The sequence below is a fragment of the Aquarana catesbeiana genome, linkage group LG06 (genome assembly GCF_042186555.1).
Source record: "Aquarana catesbeiana isolate 2022-GZ linkage group LG06, ASM4218655v1, whole genome shotgun sequence".
NCBI lineage: Eukaryota > Metazoa > Chordata > Amphibia > Anura > Ranidae > Aquarana > Aquarana catesbeiana.
This window is the reverse complement of record NC_133329.1, coordinates 258,806,083-258,828,728: the sequence shown is the minus strand read 5'-3', so window position 1 is coordinate 258,828,728 and position 22,646 is coordinate 258,806,083. Positions and strand designations below refer to the sequence as shown.

At 42.3% G+C, this 22,646-nt stretch overlaps 1 protein-coding gene across 1 annotated transcript in view; it reads right to left on the bottom strand.

Moving 5' to 3' along the window:
• TRPM2 (transient receptor potential cation channel subfamily M member 2) overlaps nucleotides 1-22,646 on the bottom strand; it is a 328,183-nt gene that overhangs the window by 240,692 nt on the left and 64,845 nt on the right. The window contains 1 exon segment of the mRNA XM_073633225.1: nucleotides 5,467-5,552. Within this exon segment, the coding sequence (XP_073489326.1) occupies nucleotides 5,467-5,552 (86 nt within the window).

The window sequence follows — 22,646 nt, the reverse complement described above, 5'->3', positions numbered from 1 at the left end:
GCAGCTGGCCGTGTTGAGCCGTAACATGCGGAAGACTTGTTCGAGTGGATGACCAAGCCGTCCTCATCCTCCTCATCCTCTCTCACCCATACTCAGGGTACTTTGTCTGGCAAAGCAGCTGCCAACGCGGCCTCTTCCCTCGGCTCAATGGTATCATTGACTCCTTTCCTAGCCCCACCATGTCCTCCTGAGTCCCTCGAACTGTTTGACCACAGTGTTGAGATGCCCAGCGTTTAGAAGTCTCTGATGATGATACTGAGCTAGATGAAGGTAGTAACGTGAGCACAGACAGAGGGGGTGCCCAAGAAGGACAGCAATCTGGCAGTCATGCTCCCCCTGCTGCAGAATACTGCCAGGATTGCTCCGGTGATGAGGAGGGAGAGGATGATGAGGTCACTGACTCAACATGGGTGCCTAATTGGAGAGAGGAGGAGGAGGCACATCACCAACGAGGCAGGATGCCCTCCAGAGGCCAACCTAAGGGCAGCACACTGACTGCATCACACCGCAAAGCTCCGCATGTGCAGGGCGCTGCTGTCTCTGCACGTTATTCCAAAAGTTCTTTGGTGTGGGCCTTTTTTGAGACGAGTGCATCAGATCGCACCGCTGCTATTTTAAACATATGTCTCAAGCAAATTTTGCGTGGCCAAAACATCTCCCGCTTGGGAACCACATGCTTGACCAGACATATGTTGACCTGCCATGCAGTTCGTTGGCAAGCGTATCTAAAAGACCCACACCAAAGAACAAAGAGGACCTCTCCTTGCTCCTCATCAGCTGAGATCTCCAACCCCACTATACCTTCAGTCCTCTGAGACCTGCACTGAGAGGAATGAAGGTGTAGAATTAGGTGTGTCACAGCCAAGTACTTGTGGGCAATCTGCTTTTGGTACACCGATGTCAGATTGTACCAGGCAAATTTCCCTGCCCCAGCTGCTGCACCGCCGAAAGAAGTTCACTCCCAGCCATCCACATGCCCAGCGGTTGAATGCTAGTTTGGCAAAATTGCTAGCACTTCAACTGCTACCTTTTCAGTTGGTAGACCTTCCGTGAGTTTGTGAAATGTGCGGTTCCTCAGTGGCAGGTACCCAAACGCCACTTTTTCTCACGGAAGGCGATTCCGGCTCTCTACCAGCATGTGGAAGGCAATGTCCATGCCTCGCTGGACAGGGCGGTCAGTGGTAAGGTGCATATTACCGCTGACTCATGGTCCAGCAGGCATGGACAGGGACGTTACCTAAGTTTCACTGTGCATTGGGTGACTCTGCTGGCAGCTGGGAAGGATGCAGGACAAGGTGCAGTAGTGTTGGAGGTTGTTCCACCACCACGCCTCCAAAATGCCACTACTAATGATTCTGACACACCTCTCTCCTCTACCCTCTCCTCTTCTTCTTCCTCCATGGCCTCTTCCTGTGCTTTGTCCTTGGAACCAGCGGTGCTCCGTAGGCGTTCAAGGGGCTACGCAAGTATGCAGGCCAAAAGATACCATGCAATGCCTGAGCTGGTGTGCTTGGGGGACTGGAGCCACACTGGGGCAGAGGTTCTGTCAGCTCTGCAGGGGCAGGTTCAGAGGTGGTTGACGCCACGCCAACTTAAGGCAGGAATGATGGTTTGTGACAATGGCACCAACCTCGTCACGTCCTTAACTTGGTGGTGCAGCGGTTCTTGGACAGGTACAAGGGCTTACAGCATGTCCTGAGGCAGGCTAGGAAAGTCTGCGCGCATTTCCGTTGGTCATAGAATGCCAGTGCTCGGCTGGCAGACCTCCAAAAGGAATTTAATCTGCCCAAGAACCGCCTAATCTGTGACATGCCCACCAGGTTGAACTCAACGTTGGCCATACTGCAGCGGCTGCACACGCAGCAGAGGGCCATCAATGAGTACCTGTGCGACTATGGCACCAGGACAGGGTCAGGGGAGCTTGTTTTTTTTCCCCACCCCAGTGGGCCATGATCAGGAATGCATGCACTGTCCTGTCACCATTTGAGGAGGCCACGAGGATGGTGAGCAGTGACAGTGCATACATCAGTGACACTGTCCCCCTTGTCCACCTGTTGGAGCACACGCTGCGTGGAATAATGGACAGGGCACTTGAGGCAGAACAGAGGCAGGAAGAGGAGGACTTCCTTAGCTCTCAAGGCCCCCTTTATCCAGACAGTGTTCCTGCGTGCCCGGCGATTACACAGGAAGAGGAGGAGGAGGATTGTGTCAGTATGGAGGTGGAGCCTGGCACTCAGCATCAGCAGCAGTCTTTAAGGGATCATTTACAGTCCCAAGAAACACATGGACTTGTATGTGGCTGGGAGGAGGTGGCTGCGGATCATGTCGTCCTTAGTGACCCAGACGACTCCGGACCGAATGCCTCAGTAAACCTACGCTGCATGGCCTCCCTGATCCTGCAAAGCCTGCGGAAGGATCCTCATATTCGTGGTATCAAGGAGAAGGAACAATACTGGCTGGCAACCCTCCGGACCTTATCTTGCCATCGCAGAGGGAGCAGAAAATGAAACATCTTTGGGAGGCCTTGCAGAAAGGTCTGTGCAACGCGTTCCCAGAGACTGGGAGGTTACAAACTCCTGTTTCTGGACAACATGTTGCTGAGGCTTTGGTCAGTCAAAGAAGGAGCGGTGGAGAAGGTGGCCGTCTGTCCGATGCGTTCAGACAATTTTTTAGTCCGCAGCCCCAAGGTATGATCGGTTCCAGCAACCATCGTCAGCGTCTGTTTTACATGGTGCAGGAATACCTAGGGGCAAGATCTGACTTGGACACCTTTCCCACCGAAAATCTTCTGGGTTACTGGGTCTTGAGGATGGATCACTGGCCAGAGCTTGCACAGTATGCAATTGAGCTACTGGCCTGTCCTGCATCCAGCGTTCTTTCGGAACTGCTGGAGGCTTTGTAACCGATCATGGGGTGCATCTGTCCACCGACTCGGTCGATCGACTGACCTTCATAAAAATGAATCAGTCTTGGATCATCACCAGCTACCAAGCACCTGATGCTGATGTAACCGAATACATTTTTTTGAAATGTCAGATCCCTTCAAAGACTGCCTATGCTGATACTGAGTGACTATCCTGTTATACTGAGTAATTATCCTCTTCCTCCTCAATGATCATGATGATAGCTTGTAAGAACATTTTTGGTTCTAGGCGCCGCCAGTCCTGCCACCAGTGCCTAAGGCCCAATTTTTCAGCCCCTGTTTAACAGGGGCGTGTAATTACAATTTTTGATGCAATTCTTTGCAGCAGGGCTAGTTCCTGTGCTCCAACTAGAGTATCTGTGAGGGGCTCCAGTGTTGTAGCACCACCACCACTACCAAAGGCCCAATTTTTCTGCCCCTGTTAAACAGGGGCATGTAATTGCAATTCTTGATCTAATATTTCACAGCAGGGCCCGTTTCTGTGCCCACCAAGGGTATCTGTGAGGACTTACAGTGTTGTGGCACCAGCAACACCACCACCACCACCAAAGGCCCAATTTTTTGCCCCTGTTCAACAGGGGCATGTAATTACAATTCTTGATCTAATATTTCACATCAGGGCCCTGCGAGGGCTTACAGAGTTGTGGCCACAACACCACCTAAGGCCCAAATTTCTGCTGAGTATATAGGGCAGGCCCCTACTTTCAAACATCCAACAAACGACTCCTATTTGCAAACGGAAGGAGACAACAGGAAGTGAGATGAAATCTACCCCTAGGAAGGGAAATTCTCTCCTGTAAGAGTTAATATGGGAAAAACTTTTCTCCTTTCCACTGATGCTTTATCACCAATCCTTATTTCACAAAAAAACCCAAATTTTCAAAAAACATTTGTCATTGGGACAAAAAGTGAGGTGAAATCTTCTGAAGAGGAGCACAGACAGCAAAACAAATGTCACAGGGGTGATAACCCTTCCCTAGGTTTTCCAAAAAGCTTAAAATAGATTTTTTGGCTGGAGCTAAGCACGTTAAAAATGTACCAGTTCAAAATTACAAACAGATTCTACTTAACAACAAATCTACAGTCCCTGTCATGTTTGCACCGCCTGTATACTGCTGTTCAGAGTATATAGGGCCTGGAGGCCCCACACCTTTCCTTTTTTAATTTGGGTGCGGGGTTCCCCTTAATACCCATACAAGACCCAAAGGGCCTGGTAATGGACTGAGGGGTACCCATGCCGTTTGTCTCACTGATTTTCATCCATATTGCCAGGACCCGACATTAAAGCCGCAAGCAGTTTTAAATGACTTTTTTCCTTTAAAAATGTCATTTTGTGCAGGGACTGTTCTAAGCACGAGAAACACGTGCCACTTTACAGGCATACTATAGACACCCCCAGGTACGATATTTAAAGGAATATTTCACTTTTTTTTTTTTTACTTTAAGCATAATTAAAATCACTGCTCTTTTTAAAAGTATTTTGCATTGATACATGTCCCCTGGGGCAGGACCCGGGTCCCCAAACCCTTTTTAGGACAATACCATGCAAATTAGCCTTTAAAATGAGCACTTTTGATTGTGAACGTTCGAGTCCCATAGACGTCAATGGGGTTCTAACATTTGTGCGAATTTTCGGTCCGTTCGCAGGTTCTGGTGCAAACCGAACCGGGGGGGTGTTCGGCTCATCCCTAGTCAACAGATGGATGAAAAGCGGTGAGATGAAACGTTCGTGTGAAAGGGGCCTAAATCAGATCAATTCACCCCTAACAAAGTCAAATTATGTAAACAATAGTAAAGAAATGGTAAACAATAAAGAATACTTAAAATATTACATCCTTTCACTATGTCATACAAACCTAAAAAGAGAAGCAAGGGTGCTGGCATCTTTATAAAAAACATTATAGTGTAACTGGGATATCGCTTTTATAAAAAATGTCAGACACAATTGCTTACAGATGCAAATTTATTGAACCAGCACAAAACACACTGATGTCCCCACCAACAGGCTGCCCATGCGTTTCACTCTAATGCCGCGTACACACGATCGGACATTCCGACAACAAAATCCATGGATTTTTTCCGCCGGATGTTGGCTGAAACTTGTCTTGCACACACAAGATCACACAAATTTTGTCTGAAATTCTGAACGTCAAGAATGCGGTGACGTAAAACACGTACGACGAGCCGAGAAAAATTAAGTTCAATAGCCAGTGCGGCTCTTCTGCTTGATTCCGAGCATGCGTGGAACTTTGTGTGTCGGAATTGTGTACACACGATTGGAATTTACGACAAGGGATTTTTTTGTTGGAAAATTTGAGAACCAGCTCTCAAATTTTGTGTGACGGAAATTCCGTTGTAAAATGTCTGATGGAGCGGTCCGACACGGTCGGAATTTCCGACAACAAGCTCCCATCGAACATTTTCCGTCAGAAAATCCGACCGTGTGTACGGGGCATTAGACTCTCAGACTCTCAGACTTAGGGATTGTGGTATGAACTGGCCCTACAAATATATACTGTATATTATAGTACGTAAAAACTTACCTTGTGTGAGCAATTTTTGAACTTTCCACATAATATGTGCATTCTTTCTTTTTAATGTTTTCTGAAATCCAGGAGCATATATTTTCCTGCAATAAATAAGTATTATTCCAATGCGCTAAACACAAATTGTGTTAATATTTTGTTTGCTTATAAAAATACTGGTATTAAGCTTTTTACTTTATTAAGTTTTACTGGAAGCCCAATGCCCCGGCAGTACTAATAAGCATATAGCAGTTACAGTCCCCAAATCATGCTTAGCTCCAGTCTATTCTACACTTAAGTCATCCTATAGATGTTTGGACAAATAGTAATGGGTGAAAGGTGGGTGTCCAAGTGCAGTACATCTAAAGCTAAAGCTTTTTTTTTAAACTTTCAATAGATTTCACTTTTTTGCTTGCTCTCTGTGTTCCCATTGGGAAAAGCTGCCTTCAGTTACTGTCCTGGAGACACACAGGTAGTATGAGAAGACTCTCTCTATAAATATGACAAAGTGCATCTTAGGTGTCACTAGAACAGGTTGTCTCCATTGGAAGGTTTTACCTCACCTCCTGTTTTGATAATAACTGCATTTCTTCACTTTCTATCCTGCTGACAGGGTAAAACTTCCTAACAGAGACACAGACAACTATACAAACTTTAAAGGGTTCCAGCCCTTCTACACTCTTATCCCTGTGAGGTTGCGACTTTATTTTATAACATGGATAGTGCAACCAGGATTGAAGCTCCCTGCAACACACCTATTGTAGGAGGAAGAGTAAGACAAAGAGGTTGAGAACTAAGCTAAGTACCATGGTGAGAACATCTTATCAGTAATTGAAATCTGGGGTTTAGGTTGACTAACATTACTAATAGGAATTTGCCTGGTTTATGGGAACTTTTGTGTTCTAACACAGCCACTGGTATGAACTGGCCCTAAAGGCTACATTAAAGAGTCAATCCACCCCAAAGTGATGCCATATGTTTTTGATAGATTTTTGATCTTCCAACAGCAAGATTTCCTTACTATAATTTCTGAAACTGTTCCTGGTAACCTGTGAACTTTAAGTGTACCCACCACTTTGTGTGTTCTTCTGTACACTATTCTCCACAGTACACTATTACAAATTCATCACAGTATGCAAGCAGAGCCAGGAACTCATGGATCTCAAAGAGCATGTTTCTATCACTTTCCTGAGGAGGTTACTTTCAAGAGGAGGAACATATAGTACATCTTTGATAGATAGCTTTCCAGCGACTGTTTCAGTTCTAGGGTCATGCAGACCAGTGGTCATCAACCCTGTCCTCAGGGCCCACTAACAGGCCAGGTTTTATGTGTTACCTTGGGGAGATGCAGACTAGAATACTGCAATCACTGAGCAGCAAATGATATCACCTGTGATGTATTTCAGTTATCTTGCAAACCTGGCCTGTTAGTGGGCCCTGAGGACAGGGTTGATGACCACTGATGTAGACAAACTAATACTTTTTCTCCTGAGACAACATACTGTCCATTTGCTGTTATTATTCCTGACTTGTTTTGATAAAATCGAGTGAATTATTATTTTTTTTTTTGTTTATCATTGATAAGATGACTTGTAGCTACATGCCAATGCACCAGGTGAAAAAAGTAATGAGGTGCCCTCTTTTGTCATGAAAGGCACACCCATTGTCTGAAGCATCTTCTGTTTCTTTTTTAACACTTTTAACCTTTTGTTATTTAAAGTAGCACTAAGAACTCCTTTTTCAATTTAATATATTATTATACATGAATAAAAGAAACCTCTCTAAAGCATTTCATTAAGCATAGATTAAAGCTCTCACATATATCTAAAAGTCTAAAATGCAGCACTTAAAAATAACAGATCTTTCCAAGAAGGGATAGATATGAAAGGACCCTTCACTAGCTTTAGTGTGTATGGAAAAGCACACCACACCCAATGTGAATCCAATCTGCTTACCAGAAGGTGATAATATATAAGCATAAAATCATCAATCACAAGGCATCATTTCATCGCTTATCCCAACACTAATAGTAATACACTGGATCCAATCATGGAATATAGCTTGTACTGGGCACTCATTGATCAAATTCCAAACTCCAAGGATATGGTAGATATGATTTCATCCAATCAATAAGTCAGCGGTAACCATATAAATAGAATAAGGTAGCAATAGTGAAGCCCGTCAGGTATAAAAAACAAATGTATTTGTAGTTCACTTACAATTGATTACAGGATACAGACATCATGATGTGTAAAACCGCGGCTTTCAGCGTGCTTGCATCGGCACCACCTGACATGTTTCATCCAATGGGATTTCATTAGAGGTTTATGTTGCAAGATCCAAAAGCCAAGGGTGTCAGTTGTTGGAACCTTTTTGAATGAATGCCTTTTAGATGTTTTTTAGGAGCAGGTGTCATGGCAGACTGCTTGCATTTCTGAACCTCACATATAGCTGTTTCCCCTCTCTGCTGGCTCCTGAACTTCTGGGCAGGAAGCTGACAATTAGCAGGTCACATGATCAACCTCCTTGGGACCATTCAAAATCTCTACATGCATCATGCATCATACAAACATCATACATACATAATCTCTAGTGCCATACCCCCTCCTCCTAGACTCAGCCTCAGGAGCTGCAGTTATTATGTTACACTGGAGAAGGAGCAGGGGTGGAGCTTGCACAAGACAGGCACACATTAAATATGGTAAGTGCTGAGGTTCTTACATATGAGGTTTTAATAACACTTCAACTTTCCTCTTTTGCTATATTCTAACCTTCCAGATTCTGCAGTTTGTCTTTTATTGACCTGTATTTCTGCATACAAAACATTTACTTGTTTCATACCACATGTTATTACTATTATTGCAGTTGTTGGCTACTGCAGGTTCTTCTTTAGCAGCATTATTATTGTTTGCATTTTATGATATTTGTATATATTTATTCACAAGCTTGCTGTTATCATTTTCCAGGGCAAGCTCATCATCTGGGTGGTACCGAGTGCTGTAATAAGTATCTCATAGCTTAAAGGGTTTGTTGCCCCAACAGTTCATATTCCTGATATGTATGCCTGCTGTACCATGTACTTGTATGCGAACATATCCTATTCTCTTTGTATTACCTCCTTTGTGTGAAATCCCTGGTGTTCCTGCCAGACCCTCTGCTTTCATATTAGAAACTGACCACACTAAGCACTAAGCGTGAGAACACAACGTGGGCAGTTCTCTAGTTATGCTGAGAACTCCGTGTGCTTTCCTCAAATGACCAGACTTGTCTCCTGACAGACTCCCCCCACCCCCCTTCACAGCTTTTCACTGGAAAGTCCAGTGTACTGCTGCTTCTCCTCCCACCAGCTCTATGCAGCTGAGATCAGAGGGAAGGTACTCACTTATAAAAAAGGGGAAAAAGGTATCTATAATGCTATAGCTATACAAAAATGTTTTGCCTTTTGTCTCTATTTTAAACTTAATGGGTTGTTTTACAAGGTGATCGTTTACAATCACTTTATGATTACCAGATTTTCAGAAAGAATTCCAGGGAAATCTGATATCCACTTTTAAACCACACTCACAAATCACCCCTCCAATTGTAGCCACACCCCAAAGTCACACCTCTATTTTTAATACACCCTGCAACAATTGGGAACAATGAACATAGAAAACAGTAGCACATATAGCAGTGCAGAATCATTAAATAGTGGATTTGGCCACATTGCGATGACATTGAAAAGGGCTAGTGAGTTGGTACCTGAATTGTGCATTATTTGTGCATTATCTACTGTAGTCTGCTGGGGTGCTAGAGAAACCTCTTTCAGGGGGACAGACCCCTCAAAACTGGAAAGGTCCTCAGCATGCAATGACAGATGGCATCCTTATCATCACTGCCTGGGGGACCACTGAATAGCAATGCTTCTTAATGAAAGTATTTTATTGTATTGTTCTATAGCTTGCAGCCATTATACCATTTCTAAGGTATATATTATACTCTGGCATGTACTGGCCTTTTATTAGCTTTGTATGATATAGCTCTTTTGTGTACTTTCTGTAGCTCTTCCCACAATTCTTTTGCAGTTCCATAATTGCATATGTGCACAATTTGTTCATCATGTACAGTATGCTCAAGGATATAGTACTTCTTGATCTGTTTCTGTTCTCTGATCTATAGGTAGGTTTGATCTGGGTTATTGTCTACGCTGTCATGTACCCTCTCATCCACAGCATCCTCATTTTAAAAGTGTGGGAATAAAAAAAAAAAATATATAGTTAACTAGGTGGCTGCAGAATCAATCCAATGCTGCATCTGTTCCCCATTCCCTCTAAGACTGAGAGCTGAGTGATCAAAGTCCACTGATCACTAGGGATGGGTGAACAGTTCGGCCCGAGCATGAATTCGGGCTGAACATCAGCTGTTCGCACATTCGCTGAACAACTGAATTATCAGGGCATTCGACTGTTTGTTCGGCCCGCCGAACGGCCACAATGCACTGCGCCGTCACCGAAAGCCCTCAAATTTTCCGACAACAAAATCCGTTGTCGTAAATTCCAATCGTGTGTACACAATTCCGACTCTCAATGTTCCACGCATGCTCGGAATCAAGCAGAAGAGCCGCGCTGGCTATTGAACTTCATTTTTCTAGACTCGTTGTACATGTTGTACGTCACCGCGTCCTTGACGTTCGGAATTTCTGACAAGATTTGTGTGACCGTGTGTATGCAAGACAAGTTTGAGCCAACATCCATCTGAAAAAATCCATGAATTTTGTTGTCGGAATGTCCGATCGTGTGTACGGGGCATAAGTGTGCTATAGTGTGCTATTCTGATGTCAGTGTAGAATATCAGTTTATTGTGCATCTAGGGATAGTTTAGTGTGAGCGTAGTGCGACCATTCATCTTTACATTAGTGTGAATGTAGGGATAGTTCAGTCAGTGTGAGTGTAGTGACCGTTTTACACAGTATATTTTTAAGCATTACTGCAGGTTTAACGTCGTATATTTCAGTGCATTATGTGCCATTTAACGCAGTACATTTCTGTGCGATGGTGCAATGTAGTATATTTCAGTTGCGTAACTGCAAGTTTAACGCTGTATAGCTCAGTGCATTACTGCAAGTTTAACGCCGTATAGTTCTGTGCGTTACTGCAAGTTTAACGCTGTATATTTCATTGCGTTACTGCAAGTTTAACGCTGTATATTTCATTGTGTTGCTGCAAGTTTAAGGCCACATATTTAATTGCATTACTGCAAGTTTAATGCCATATATTTCATTGCATTACTGCAAGTTTAAAACTGTATATTTCATTGCATTACTACAAGTGTAACGCCATATAGTTCTGTGCATTACGGCAAGTTTAACGCCGTATAGTTCTGTGCATTACTGCAAGTTTAGCGCCATATATTTCATTGCTTTACTGCAAATTTAATGCCGTATATTTCATTGCATTAGTGAAAGTTTAACGCCATATATTTTATTGCATTACTGCAAGCTTAACGCTATATATTTCATTGCATTACTGCAAGTTTAATGCCATATAGTTCTGCGCATTACTGCAATTTTAACTCTGTATATTTCATTGCGTTACTGCAATTTTAACGCCATATAGTTCTGTGGGTTACTGCAAGTTTAGTGCCGTATATTTCATTGCTTAACTGCAAGTTTCATGCCATATATCTCATTGCATTACTGAAAGTTTAATGCCATATATTTTATTGCATCACTGCAAGCTTAACGCCATATATTTCATTGCGTTACTGCAAGTTTATTGCTATATAGTTCTGTGCGTTACTGCAAGTTTAACACTGCATAGTTCTGTGCAATACTGCAAGTTTAACGCCATATATTTAATTACGTTACTGCACGTTTAATACCATATATTTCATTGCGTTACTGAAAATTTAATGCCATATATCTCATTGTGTTACTGCAAGTTTAACGCCATATTGTTCTGTGCGTTACTGCAGGTTTAACCCTGTATATTTCATTGTGTTACTGCAAATTTAACACCATATAGTTCTGTGCATTACTGCAAGTTTATAAATAAATGAGAACATTTAAGACAAAGATAGAAGTAAGTAAATTGACAAATATATATATAGTGTAGCGCTATGTGTATAAATAAATGAGAACAAAGAATTAGGTTTGAGCCATTTTTCAATGGGCAGAAAATAAACAAGAAATACTTCAAAATTGGATGAAAAGTGACGCAATACAAAAAGTGCACTATATGTTACAAAATGACATGTAAAACATAATAATAATAACAATACACCAGTGAAATGTGAAAACAGGACCAAATTATAAATGGATAAGAAATCAGCCAAAAAAGTCCATAAATATTTAAAAATGTGTTCCTGATAAAAATCAAAAACCACCACCAACAGTCTCTGAGGATTAACTGATGAAGACAACAACGGAATATCTCTGATGGGTGAGAAGGTAAGACACCAAATGAAATGTGACGTCTAAGTATGTAACAGGACCATCACCATAGCATCTGAGAAGGCTTACCGGAAGCAGGGGACTTGAAAAGACATACGTCTTACAAGTCTCAAAAAGCTTGTTTAGCCGCCAGGGCTGGCAGGATGAAACATCGAGTATCCACAACTTCGAATAGGGGGGGAGGGAAAATCTGTCAACAGCTTCCACCGTCCAGACGTATCAGCAGGCCAACCGGATGTTTATTTAAAAGCCATGAGAGAAAAAAGACTCACATGGCATGATATCGTTTAAAAAGCATGCATTTATTGGAACAATAAAAAAAGGAACACTCACATGATATAAGATCGTAAACAGCTCAAATAGTATCAAACGCGGTGATCATAGGGGGTCCACCCAACATGTTTCGGCTAACAAGCCTTCATCTGGGGTGTGGACCCCCCCTATCCCACCGCTATTTAAACTAGAAATGACCCCCACTGGGAGTGTCACAACCCAGGAAGTGACCGACTGACGTCACTTCCGGTTCTCGAATTAGTGTGTACGTACTGTATGTAAAATATATCATATAGACAATAAGCGGTGTTTATACCGCTGGTCCTAAATTTCAGGACCAGAAATAAATGTCCTATAGGATCTACTGCCCAAAACGAGGCGTGGTGCGCCGGCGGACTTCCTTTCTGCGAGTTCCGCTACTGCGCACGGCCCCAGTGTCTGGCTGAGTACAGGGGGTGGAGCGTGAAGGCGTCCTATGTGATTTGGCTGTGCCGAGAAGGAGGCTTGGTTTCTATTCCGAATACTTCCGGACCGGCCGGCCACAACGTCAACACTATTTTACATTTATTTCTGGTCCTGAAGTTTAGGACCAGCGGTATAAACACCGCTTATTGTCTATATGATATATACAGATGAAGGCTTGTTAGCCAAAACATGTTGGGTGGACCCCCTATGATCACCGCGTTTGATACTATTTGAGCTGTTTACGATCTTATATCATGTGAGTGTTCCTTTTTTTATTGTTCCAATAAATGCATGCTTTTTAAACGATATCATGCCATGTGAGTCTTTTTTCTCTCATGGCTTTTAAATAAACATCCGGTTGGCCTGCTGATACGTCTGGACATTGGAAGCTGTTGACAGATTTTCCCTCCCCCCCTATTCGAAGTTGTGGATACTCGATGTTTCATCCTGCCAGCCCTGGCGGCTAAACAAGCTTTTTGAGACTTGTAAGACGTATGTCTTTTCAAGTCCCCTGCTTCCGGTAAGCCTTCTCAGATGCTATGGTGATGGTCCTGTTACATACTTAGACGTCACATTTCATTTGGTGTCTTACCTTCTCACCCATCAGAGATATTCCGTTGTTGTCTTCATCAGTTAATCCTCAGAGACTGTTGGTGGTGGTTTTTGATTTTTATCAGGAACACATTTTTAAATATTTATGGACTTTTTTGGCTGATTTCTTATCCATTTATAATTTGGTCCTGTTTTCACATTTCACTGGTTTATTGTTATTATTATTATGTTTTACATGTCATTTTGTAACATATAGTGCACTTTTTGTATTGCGTCACTTTTCATCCAATTTTGAAGTATTTCTTGTTTATTTTCTGCCCATTGAAAGATGGCTCAAACCTAATTCTTTGTTCTCATTTATTTATACACATAGCGCTACACTATATATATATTTGTCAATTTACTTACTTCTATCTTTGTCTTAGAGGTGCGTTAGCCGCTTATTGTGTAACTACCTTTATAACACCATTGGAGCAGTGCTGTACTCACTCCCCATTTGATTCCATTACTGCAAGTTTAACTTCGTATAGTTCTGTGCATTACTGCAAGTTTAACGCCGTATAATGCATTGCGTTACTGTACGTTTAATGCTGTATATTTCATTGCATTACTGCAAGTTTAACAATGTATATTTGTCAGGAAGGGCTTGCTGGAAACAGTAGTTCTACACAAACTGGTGCGTGGTTGCGGGTGCCTATGCGCATTGCACAAGCGTGTGCATGCACACGTGCGCACCGGAGCGCTCGCACGCGATCCCCAGTGCCAGGTGGGCTATTTAAACTCAGCTGTTACACCGAAGCCCTGCTATCTGATCTACAGTGTTCCCTGTGAGTTACCTGCTTATCTGATCTATTCCTGTGATTACCCAGCTTGCCCTGTGACTACCTTTGCTATCCGCCTGCATCTGACCCCGGCCTGTCCACGACCTTGCACCTGCCTTATCCTTTGGTTCATCCGTGCCTGCCTGTTACTGACCAGGCTTGTCCAGTGACTCTGCTCTTGTCTCCTGCATCTGTTCCAGTACTGCCTATATGTGTATGACCCGGCCTGCCTGACCTTCCTGTGTTCCAGTCCTGGCATCCTCCTCTCTGTATCCTGTGTGTGGCTTCCTGATACGAGCCTGTTCCAGTCTCCAGCCAAGTCTGCTGTCTCCAATCTGCTGACTCCCAGCCACAGCATCATCCGGAACTAACTCCAGACCTACTTCCGAGCTGTTGATCCTGTCAGGCACTCGTGTTTCACCGCACTCCCGCACCTCCTGTTCACTCTATCAGGGGCCTCGAGTCAGGGGCATAAGAGAGGCCTTCCTCTGCATATCGGGCTCAACTGCTAGGTACATGACAATATTTCATTGCGTTAATGCAAGTTTAAGGCCATATAGTTCTGTGCATTACTGTGTCTGTGTAGTGAATACTCAAATGCACCAAACACCACTTTCTATTGATTAAAGTGCATCCACATACACATTTACACATCTTTATTACATTTTGTTAATAAACACCCCCACTCCCCCCATCATGTCTGGGAGGAAGCAAAGAGAGGCAGACGTTCCCATGGAACTGTAAGGGGGCCAGCAGCGTATGTGTCTACAGCCAAAATTAAACGTTACTACAAGTTTAATGCTATATAGTTCTGTGCGTTACTGCAAGTTTAAGGCCACATATTTAATTGCGTTATTGCAAGTTTAATGCCGTATATTTCATTGCGTTATGGCAAGTTTAACACCGTATATTTCATTGCATTACTGCAAATTTAATGCCATACAGTTCTGTGCATTACTGCAAGTTTAAAGCCATATAGTTCTGTGCGTTACTGCATGTTTAACTTCGTATAGTTCTGTGCATTACTGCAAGTTAATGCCGTATAGCTCTGTGCGTTACTGCATGTTTAACGCCGCATAGATCTGTGCGGTACTGCAAGTTTTACGCCATATAGTTCTGTGCGTTACTTCAAGTTTAACGCCATATATTTTATTGCGTTTTTGCAAATTTAACGCCATACAGTTCTGTGTATTACTGCAAGTTTAATGCTGTATATTTCATTGCATTACTGCAAGTTTAAGGCCACATATTTAATTGCATTACTGCAAGTTTAACGCCATATAGTTCTGTGCGTTACTGCCAGTTTAATGCTGTATATATCATTGAGTTACTGCACATTTAATGCTGTACATTTCATTGCATTACTAAAAGTTTAATGCCATATAGTTCTGTGCGTTACTGCAAGTTTAACGCCGTATATTTCCATGTGTTACTGCAAGTTTAACGCTTTATATTTCATTGCGTCACTGCAAGTTTAATGCTGTATACTTCATTGTGTTACTGCAAGTTTAAGGCCACATATTTAATTGCATTACTGCAAGTTTAAAGTCATATAGTTCTGTGCTTTACTGCAAGTTTAACGCCATATAGTTCTGTGCGTTACTTCAAGTTTAATGCCATGTATTTATTTGCGTTATTGCAAGTTTAACACTGTACATTTCATTGCCCCATCATGTCTGAGAGGAAGCAAAGAGAGGCAGACATTCCCATGGCACTGTAAGGGGACCAGCATCGTATGTGTCCACAGACAAAGTTGGACGTTACTACGTCTAAGTTTAATGCCATATAGTTCTGTGTATTACTGCAAGTTTAACGCCATATAGTTCTGTGCGTTACTGCAAGTTTAATGTCGTATATTTCATTGCGTTACTGCAGGTTTAACGCTGTATATTTCATTGCATTACTACAAGTTTAAGGCCACATATTTAATTGCATTACTGCAAGTTTAACGTTGTATATTTCATTGCGTTACTGAAAATGTAACGCCATACAGTTCTGTGCTTTACTGCAAGTTTAAAGCCGTATAGTTCTGTGCGTTACTGCATGTTTAACACCGTATAGTTCTGTGCATTACTGCATGGTTTTTTTTTGGTAATTTTTGTTTTTGTTTTTTTCCACTTCAGCGAAAATTTTCTGAGAGACGTTGTATCAACTTTGGAGATCAAATTTGTCCCCTGTCATTTTTCACATCATTGTAGATTTATTCAAGATTATCTTTGGTAATTTTCAAACAAATATTTAATTTATTTAATTGCAAAATGTTAAAAAGATATATAACTACCACATTTCCTCTATCCCTTCCTTGTCACTCAATCAGTTATCCCTGACTTCCCACCCTCCCCCCCCCTTCTATCTGGTTTGCTTCTTCCCAAGTTCCTTATGATTCTAGCTCAATACCTACTCCTTCCTTCATCTTGTCTAAGTATATATCCGAGGTTTTATATAATTTCCATCCCTCCCAGAGACTATTACACTTGTTATCTCTTCTCTCCCTGTTTCTCAGCAAATCCATTTTACAGTAATAGTCTATTTTTTCGTACCACTCTCTTATATCTGGTTTTCCACTTTTTAACCAATATTTTGGGATCAGACCCTTTGCGGCATTCAGGAGTTTTGGGACCATTGATCTCATATATTGTTTCTTTGTTATTTTATGATTGTGAAACAAGCAGGTCCATATATTTTGTTCCATTCTCTCACTAGTTATCTCCCCTATATTTTTTAGAACTTCTTGCCAGTAATCCGTTATTATTGGACACTCCCACCATAAATATGTCATCGTTGCTCTTTGACCGCATTTTCTCCAACACAAGGGTGTTTTCGCTTGTTGATATCTGTGGGTTCTTACTGGTGTCAGGTACCACCTTGCTAACAGCTTATAGTTCATTTAAATGGTCTTCATATCCCAGGCATTATTGTATACCATTTCTATCATCTTTTCCACTTTCTGATCTTCAAATTTTAAATTCATTTCTCTCTCCCATTGTACTCAGGTCTTTCTTGTCCATCTAAGTCAGCCAGTATTCCATAGATTTTTGATATTCCATTTCTAAGTGGTGTTTTGGTGGCTTTTCCAAAGGGCTTAATTTCTCTTCTTCTCTGAGTGGATGTGGTATTGTGTTTACTAGGTGTGTTAATTGGCAATAATTCCATTCACTCATCTTCCACCCATTAATTTCTTCTAATTCTAGTCATGTTTTAATCCTACCTTTTATGGTGATATCTTTTAATTGTGGATTTCTTATTTCTCGTCCTACAAATATTTCCTTCCCTGGAGTGAAAAAATTTGTTCCTGTGAGTGCTAATAATGGTGAATTATATCTCCATTCATTCTTCATGTGTACTATATCCCAGATTTTGAAAATGTTTTTAGTTATTTTGTGAGTTTCCAAATCCATTAATCTAAACTTTCGTGGTATCCATATGTTTTTGTGTAATATGGTTTTACTTATTGTGTTTTCCATCTCCACCCACTTTTTTTCACTATTTCCGTTTGTCCACTCAATCATTCGTGACAAGACTATTTATTATACCTACTTATGTCTGGAGTTTCTAATCCTTCGTGCTCCCTTTTCCTTGTGATTTGTGCAAATTTAATTCTCGTTTTTTTATTATGCCAAATATATTTTAACAATATTGTTTTAATTATTTTGAAAAAGCTCTGTGGAATCCTTACTGGCAACATCTGAAATTTGTAAATTATTTTTGGAAGTACCATCATTTTAAACATATTTATTCTTCCAATCCATGAAAGTGGTTGTATACTTAATTTTTTTGTCTCTTCCTTAATCTCATTGATTAATGGGACATAATTTGCCGGGATATTTTTTCAACTTTTGAGGTTAATTTAATTCCAAGGTATTTTAGTTCTTCTTTTACCCATGTGAATGGAAATTCTTTTTGAAGAGACAGAGCTTACCTTTTCCCTAGTCCAATATTTAATATCTCTGTTTTTATTGGGTTTATTTTGAAGTTTGACAGTTCCCCGTATTCTTTTATTTCTTTCGGTATATTTGGCAGAGTCACTCTTGGGTTAGTCAGGATGTCATCCGCGTATGCCGCGATTTTGTGCTCTTTTTCTCCAACTCTCACCCCCTCACATCCTGATTGTTTCGAAGTGTCGCCAGGAATTGTTCTAAAGTAGTGGGGAAAGCGGGCAACCTTGCCGTGTTCCGTTCTGCATCGCGATCAAAGGTGAGAGTCTGCCATTCACCTTTACCATTGCTGTTGGACCGTTATATAGATTTGTTACCCACTTCATCATTTTTGGTCCTAGTCCCAAATGCCGCAACGTATCCATCATGAATCTCCAGTCTACCCTGTCAAATGCTTTTTCTGCATCTATTGACAGGAATAGAACTGGGGATTCACTTTGTTTACTCCTATGTAACATCAATATTGTTTTTAAGCTATTGTCCCTTCCTTCTCTCCCCGGTACAAATCCAGTCTGGTCAGGATTTATCCAAAGTGGAATTAATTTTTTTAGTCTAGTAGCTAAAATTTTAGCATAGAGTTTTGTGTCCACGTTCAACAGTGCAATAGGTCTGTAGCTTGAACAATTGGTTCTGTCTTTCCCTTCCTTGGGTAATATTGTAATGTGGGCTAATAGCGATTCTCGTCTTATTTCTTCTTCGTCTCCTATATTGTTCAGATATTCTTGCAACTTAGGGATCAGTTGTTCTTGAAATTTTTTATAGTATTTGACCGTGAACCCGTCTGGTCCTGGGCTTTTTCCTGTAGGAGTTTCTTTTAATGCCTGTTTTATTTCCTCTTGCGTTATTTTTTTTTCCAGCTCTTTTAATTGCTTAAGTTTTATTTTTGGTAAATTTGCTTTTTTTAGATAGTCTTGTATCTTCTTTTTTCTTATATCTTCTTCAAAATGTATTTCCTGTTTTTTTATCGCATATAGTGAGCTGAAGTATTTTTGAAATGCTAATGCAATATCCGTTGTCTTTTTTACCACTTCTCCTTTCTCATTTTTAATCTTCTCAATATAATTTAAAGACTTCTTTTTTTAATCATATTTGCAAGGTATTTTCCTGGCTTGTTATCACATTTGAATCTCTCCTGTAGTACTCTATTATATTCCCTCCTCTCTTCTTGTTCCATCCATTCCTTTAATTGATCTCTTTTTTGAATTAAAGTCCGATATGTTTCTTTATCTGATTGTTTTTTTATGACTTTGCTCCAGTTCATGTATTTCTTTTATAATTCTCGTCATATTTTTTCTTCTTTCCTTCTTTTTTCCTGCACCAATAGCTATTAATTTACCCTGATGACAGCCTTATGCGCCTCCCAGATAGTTGCTTTTGATAATTCTGGGGTATCATTCTGCTGAAAATATCTTTTGATCTCTTCTGTTATAATTTTTTCCGTATCCCTATCTTCAATTATATCTTCATTTATTCTCCATGTACCTTTCTCGGAGGGTTCTCCTTGCAATTTAATTTTCAACATTACTGGACTATGATCAGAAGCTGTTATTATTCCTATTTTTGTTTATATTATTTCTTCCAGGCTTCTATGTTCAACCACAATATAGTCCAGCCTGGAATATGTTCTATGCACTGTTGAGTAGAAGGTATAATCTTTTGTATTTGGATGTTGTATTCGCCATGGATCGACTAATTGGTATTCATATAGTTTTTCTTTTAATTTCCTTAGTTGTCTTACTTCTCTGTATATTGCTATGGAGGTACTATCTAATCTATGGTCCATGGAGAAATTGAAGTCTTCGGTCAGTATTAATTTACTGACTCCAACAGGTAGGAGAGGGAGGAGTCTGGTAATGGCGCCGTGCTGCACGCCGTGAGGAGTCCATGGGCTCTTCCCCCGCCTCGGCGATGAAGGATTGCTAGCAGCCTTCACCCTGCCTACCCCCCCAACGTACTAGCCATACAAATCACCATGTACCTCCATACGGACATCTAGGCACCCCCTACCTCTTTGATGTGAGTGAGGAAGACGAGGTTCTCTCTCTTCACCGACAGTGATCTGAGACACTAACCATCTAGCCATCCATCCTTCCTTCCTCCGGCTATCAGCCAGGGTGCCGTGGCGCTGTGCAGGACTCTAAGTCGCCAGCTACGGTCCTTGCTCAGCGTTTGGCTGCCGGAGGCTGACGGGAAGCGAGGGAGGACAACGAGTAGCTCCGGGAGGAGCCGAGAGGAGCCGAGTAGACCCGAAAAGACCCGAACGAGCGCACAGAGGAGGTGGCGAGATTGAGGTGACCGAGGACGGCAAGTGTTAGTGGAAGTACTCACCCGCATGCCTCCTGAACCTCTTCCTCCTACACACAGATAAGTATACCTCTTTGCTTTTCCCGGTTGTATGTTTGAAAAGAAAGAAGGAGAAAAAAATAAATAAATGGTGGAAAAGAAGGAGATGGGAGTAAGACTAAAGCAAGACCAAAGAATTAAATAATTAAATAAAATGTGCTAAAAGCGCTTGTGGTTAAGGAAAGAAGGAGGGGAAGAAAAAAGTAGAACTGGAAGAGGAGGAGGAGGGAGGAAGAAGGAGAGGAGAGGAAAAGGAAAGGAGAAACTATAAAAGAGACTGGGACACTGTGATATTAAAAAAGAAAAGAACCCAAGGATGATATATATTTTTTTTCCTTTCTTTTTTTTTTTTCCTTGCTTAAATATCTGTTTTCTACAACAGAGTAACCCAATGATAATGAGCAGAGGCTGTCTGTTAAAAAAATGATAATTGATCAGTTTGCTTAGGATGGGAAGGACATAGATACGATCAACCTGAGAGAGTTTTTTTTTTTCTTTCCTTCCCAATTGGTGGTCTATAGAAGCTCTATATACAAGGAGAACGGATAATTAGACCCTGAGTTATAATCCTAACATACACTTGGAGAGGTGGGTGGGGTTTCGCTCTCTGTTTGTTTGCTGTGATGAGGGGTAAAATGACAAAAAGTGCTGGTGCAGTAGTTAAATCACCCCGGGCTAGCTTAGGCCCTAGCCCTGGCCCCATGAACAGATATTTATCGCAAGGAAATGGCGAAGGAAAGTGACAACCCGGTATAATAGCCCGACAGATAGACACAAAGGACAAGAAGGAGAAAAAAGATAAAAAGAGTCTGAATAAGACAGTAGTTGAAACTAGCCTACTCTCAGAATCCAGAATGGAACAAGAACCAGAAGTGGAAGGTGAAGAAGAAGGAGGAAGGGAGGAAGACCAACATGCACCTCAATTACCAACAAAATCTGACATGGAGAAAATGTTTGCAGCACTAGAAAACTCCCTGAAGGCAGAGATGACAACAATACTTAACGATCTGGGACACATCCTCTCAAGAGTGGAAGAAGTGGAGACTAAAGTAGACTTCCACTTAAAAATGATAAAAGAGTTGAAGGGTGGAATAAACATATTAAAAAAGGAACAACCGGAACAATCCTATAAAATAGAGGATCAAGAAAATAGAGAACGAAGGAAAAACTTGAGAATCCAAGGCCTCACTGAAGCTACACAAGCAGAAAATTTAATAGAAATAATAAATAAGACTTTTAACCCTATCCTGGGAAAAGAAGATTCCAATATAATAAAAATAGAAAGAGTACACAGAATAAGAAGACCCCAAGGGCTCTCAATGGAAAAACTAATGCCGCGTACACACGGTCGGACTTTCTATCCTACTTGGTCCGGCACACTTTCCGACGGACTTTGTCCGCCAGGTGCGCCGGACTTTAAAACGGACGGACTTGCCCACACACGCCCGGACTTTCCGGCGGGCTAAGTCCGCCCGTCTTTCCGACGGACTTTCGCCGGAGTTCCGGCGGACTTTCAGAATGAACGGACTTGCCCACACACGGACAAGTCCGTTCATTTTGAACGTGACTCAGGTGCGACGGGACTAGAAAAGGATGTCAATCTTGCCGCTTTTATCGGCGAGATTGACACCTTGCGAGCCCCGTCGCGGGGCATACCAGGCCCTTAGGTCTGGTATGGATTATAAAGGGAACCCCCTACGCCGAAAAAACGGCGTGGGGTCCCCCCTAAAATCCATACCAGACCCCCGATCCGAGCACGCAGCCTGGCCGGTCAGGAAAGGGGGTGGGGATGAGCGAGCGCCCCCCCCCCCTCCTGAACCGTACCAGGCCACATGCCCTCAACATGGGGGGTGGGTGCTTTGGGGGAGGGGGACCGCCCTGCGGGCCCCCCCCAACCCCAAAGCACCTTGTCCCCATGTTGATGAGGACAAGGGCCTCTTCCCGACAACCCTGGCCGTTGGTTGTCGGGGTCTGCGGGCGGGGGCTTATCGGAATCTGGGAGCCCCCTTTAATAAGGGGGCCCCCAGATCCCGGCCCCCCACCCTATGTGAATGAGTATGGGGTACATGGTACCCCTACCCATTCACCTAGGGAAAAAGTGTAAGTGGTCACTGGGTGATGTTGACCACGCCCCCTAAAACGTCACAGTCCCAGCATGCCCAAGGACTGTGACATCAAAAGGGGGCGGGGTCTCCGCCTATATAAGTCACAACGCAGCCCTCGGAGAGCAGTCCAGCCGGAGAGAGCGTCGTGTCAACATCTGGAGAAGAGAAGAAGACAAGAAGTCCGGACCTCTGCTGGCAAGAGAGCTACCTGAAGACAGCAGAGGAGCCGGCCGAAGAACTGGAGAGAAGAGAGCGGAGAAGAACCAACCGGACG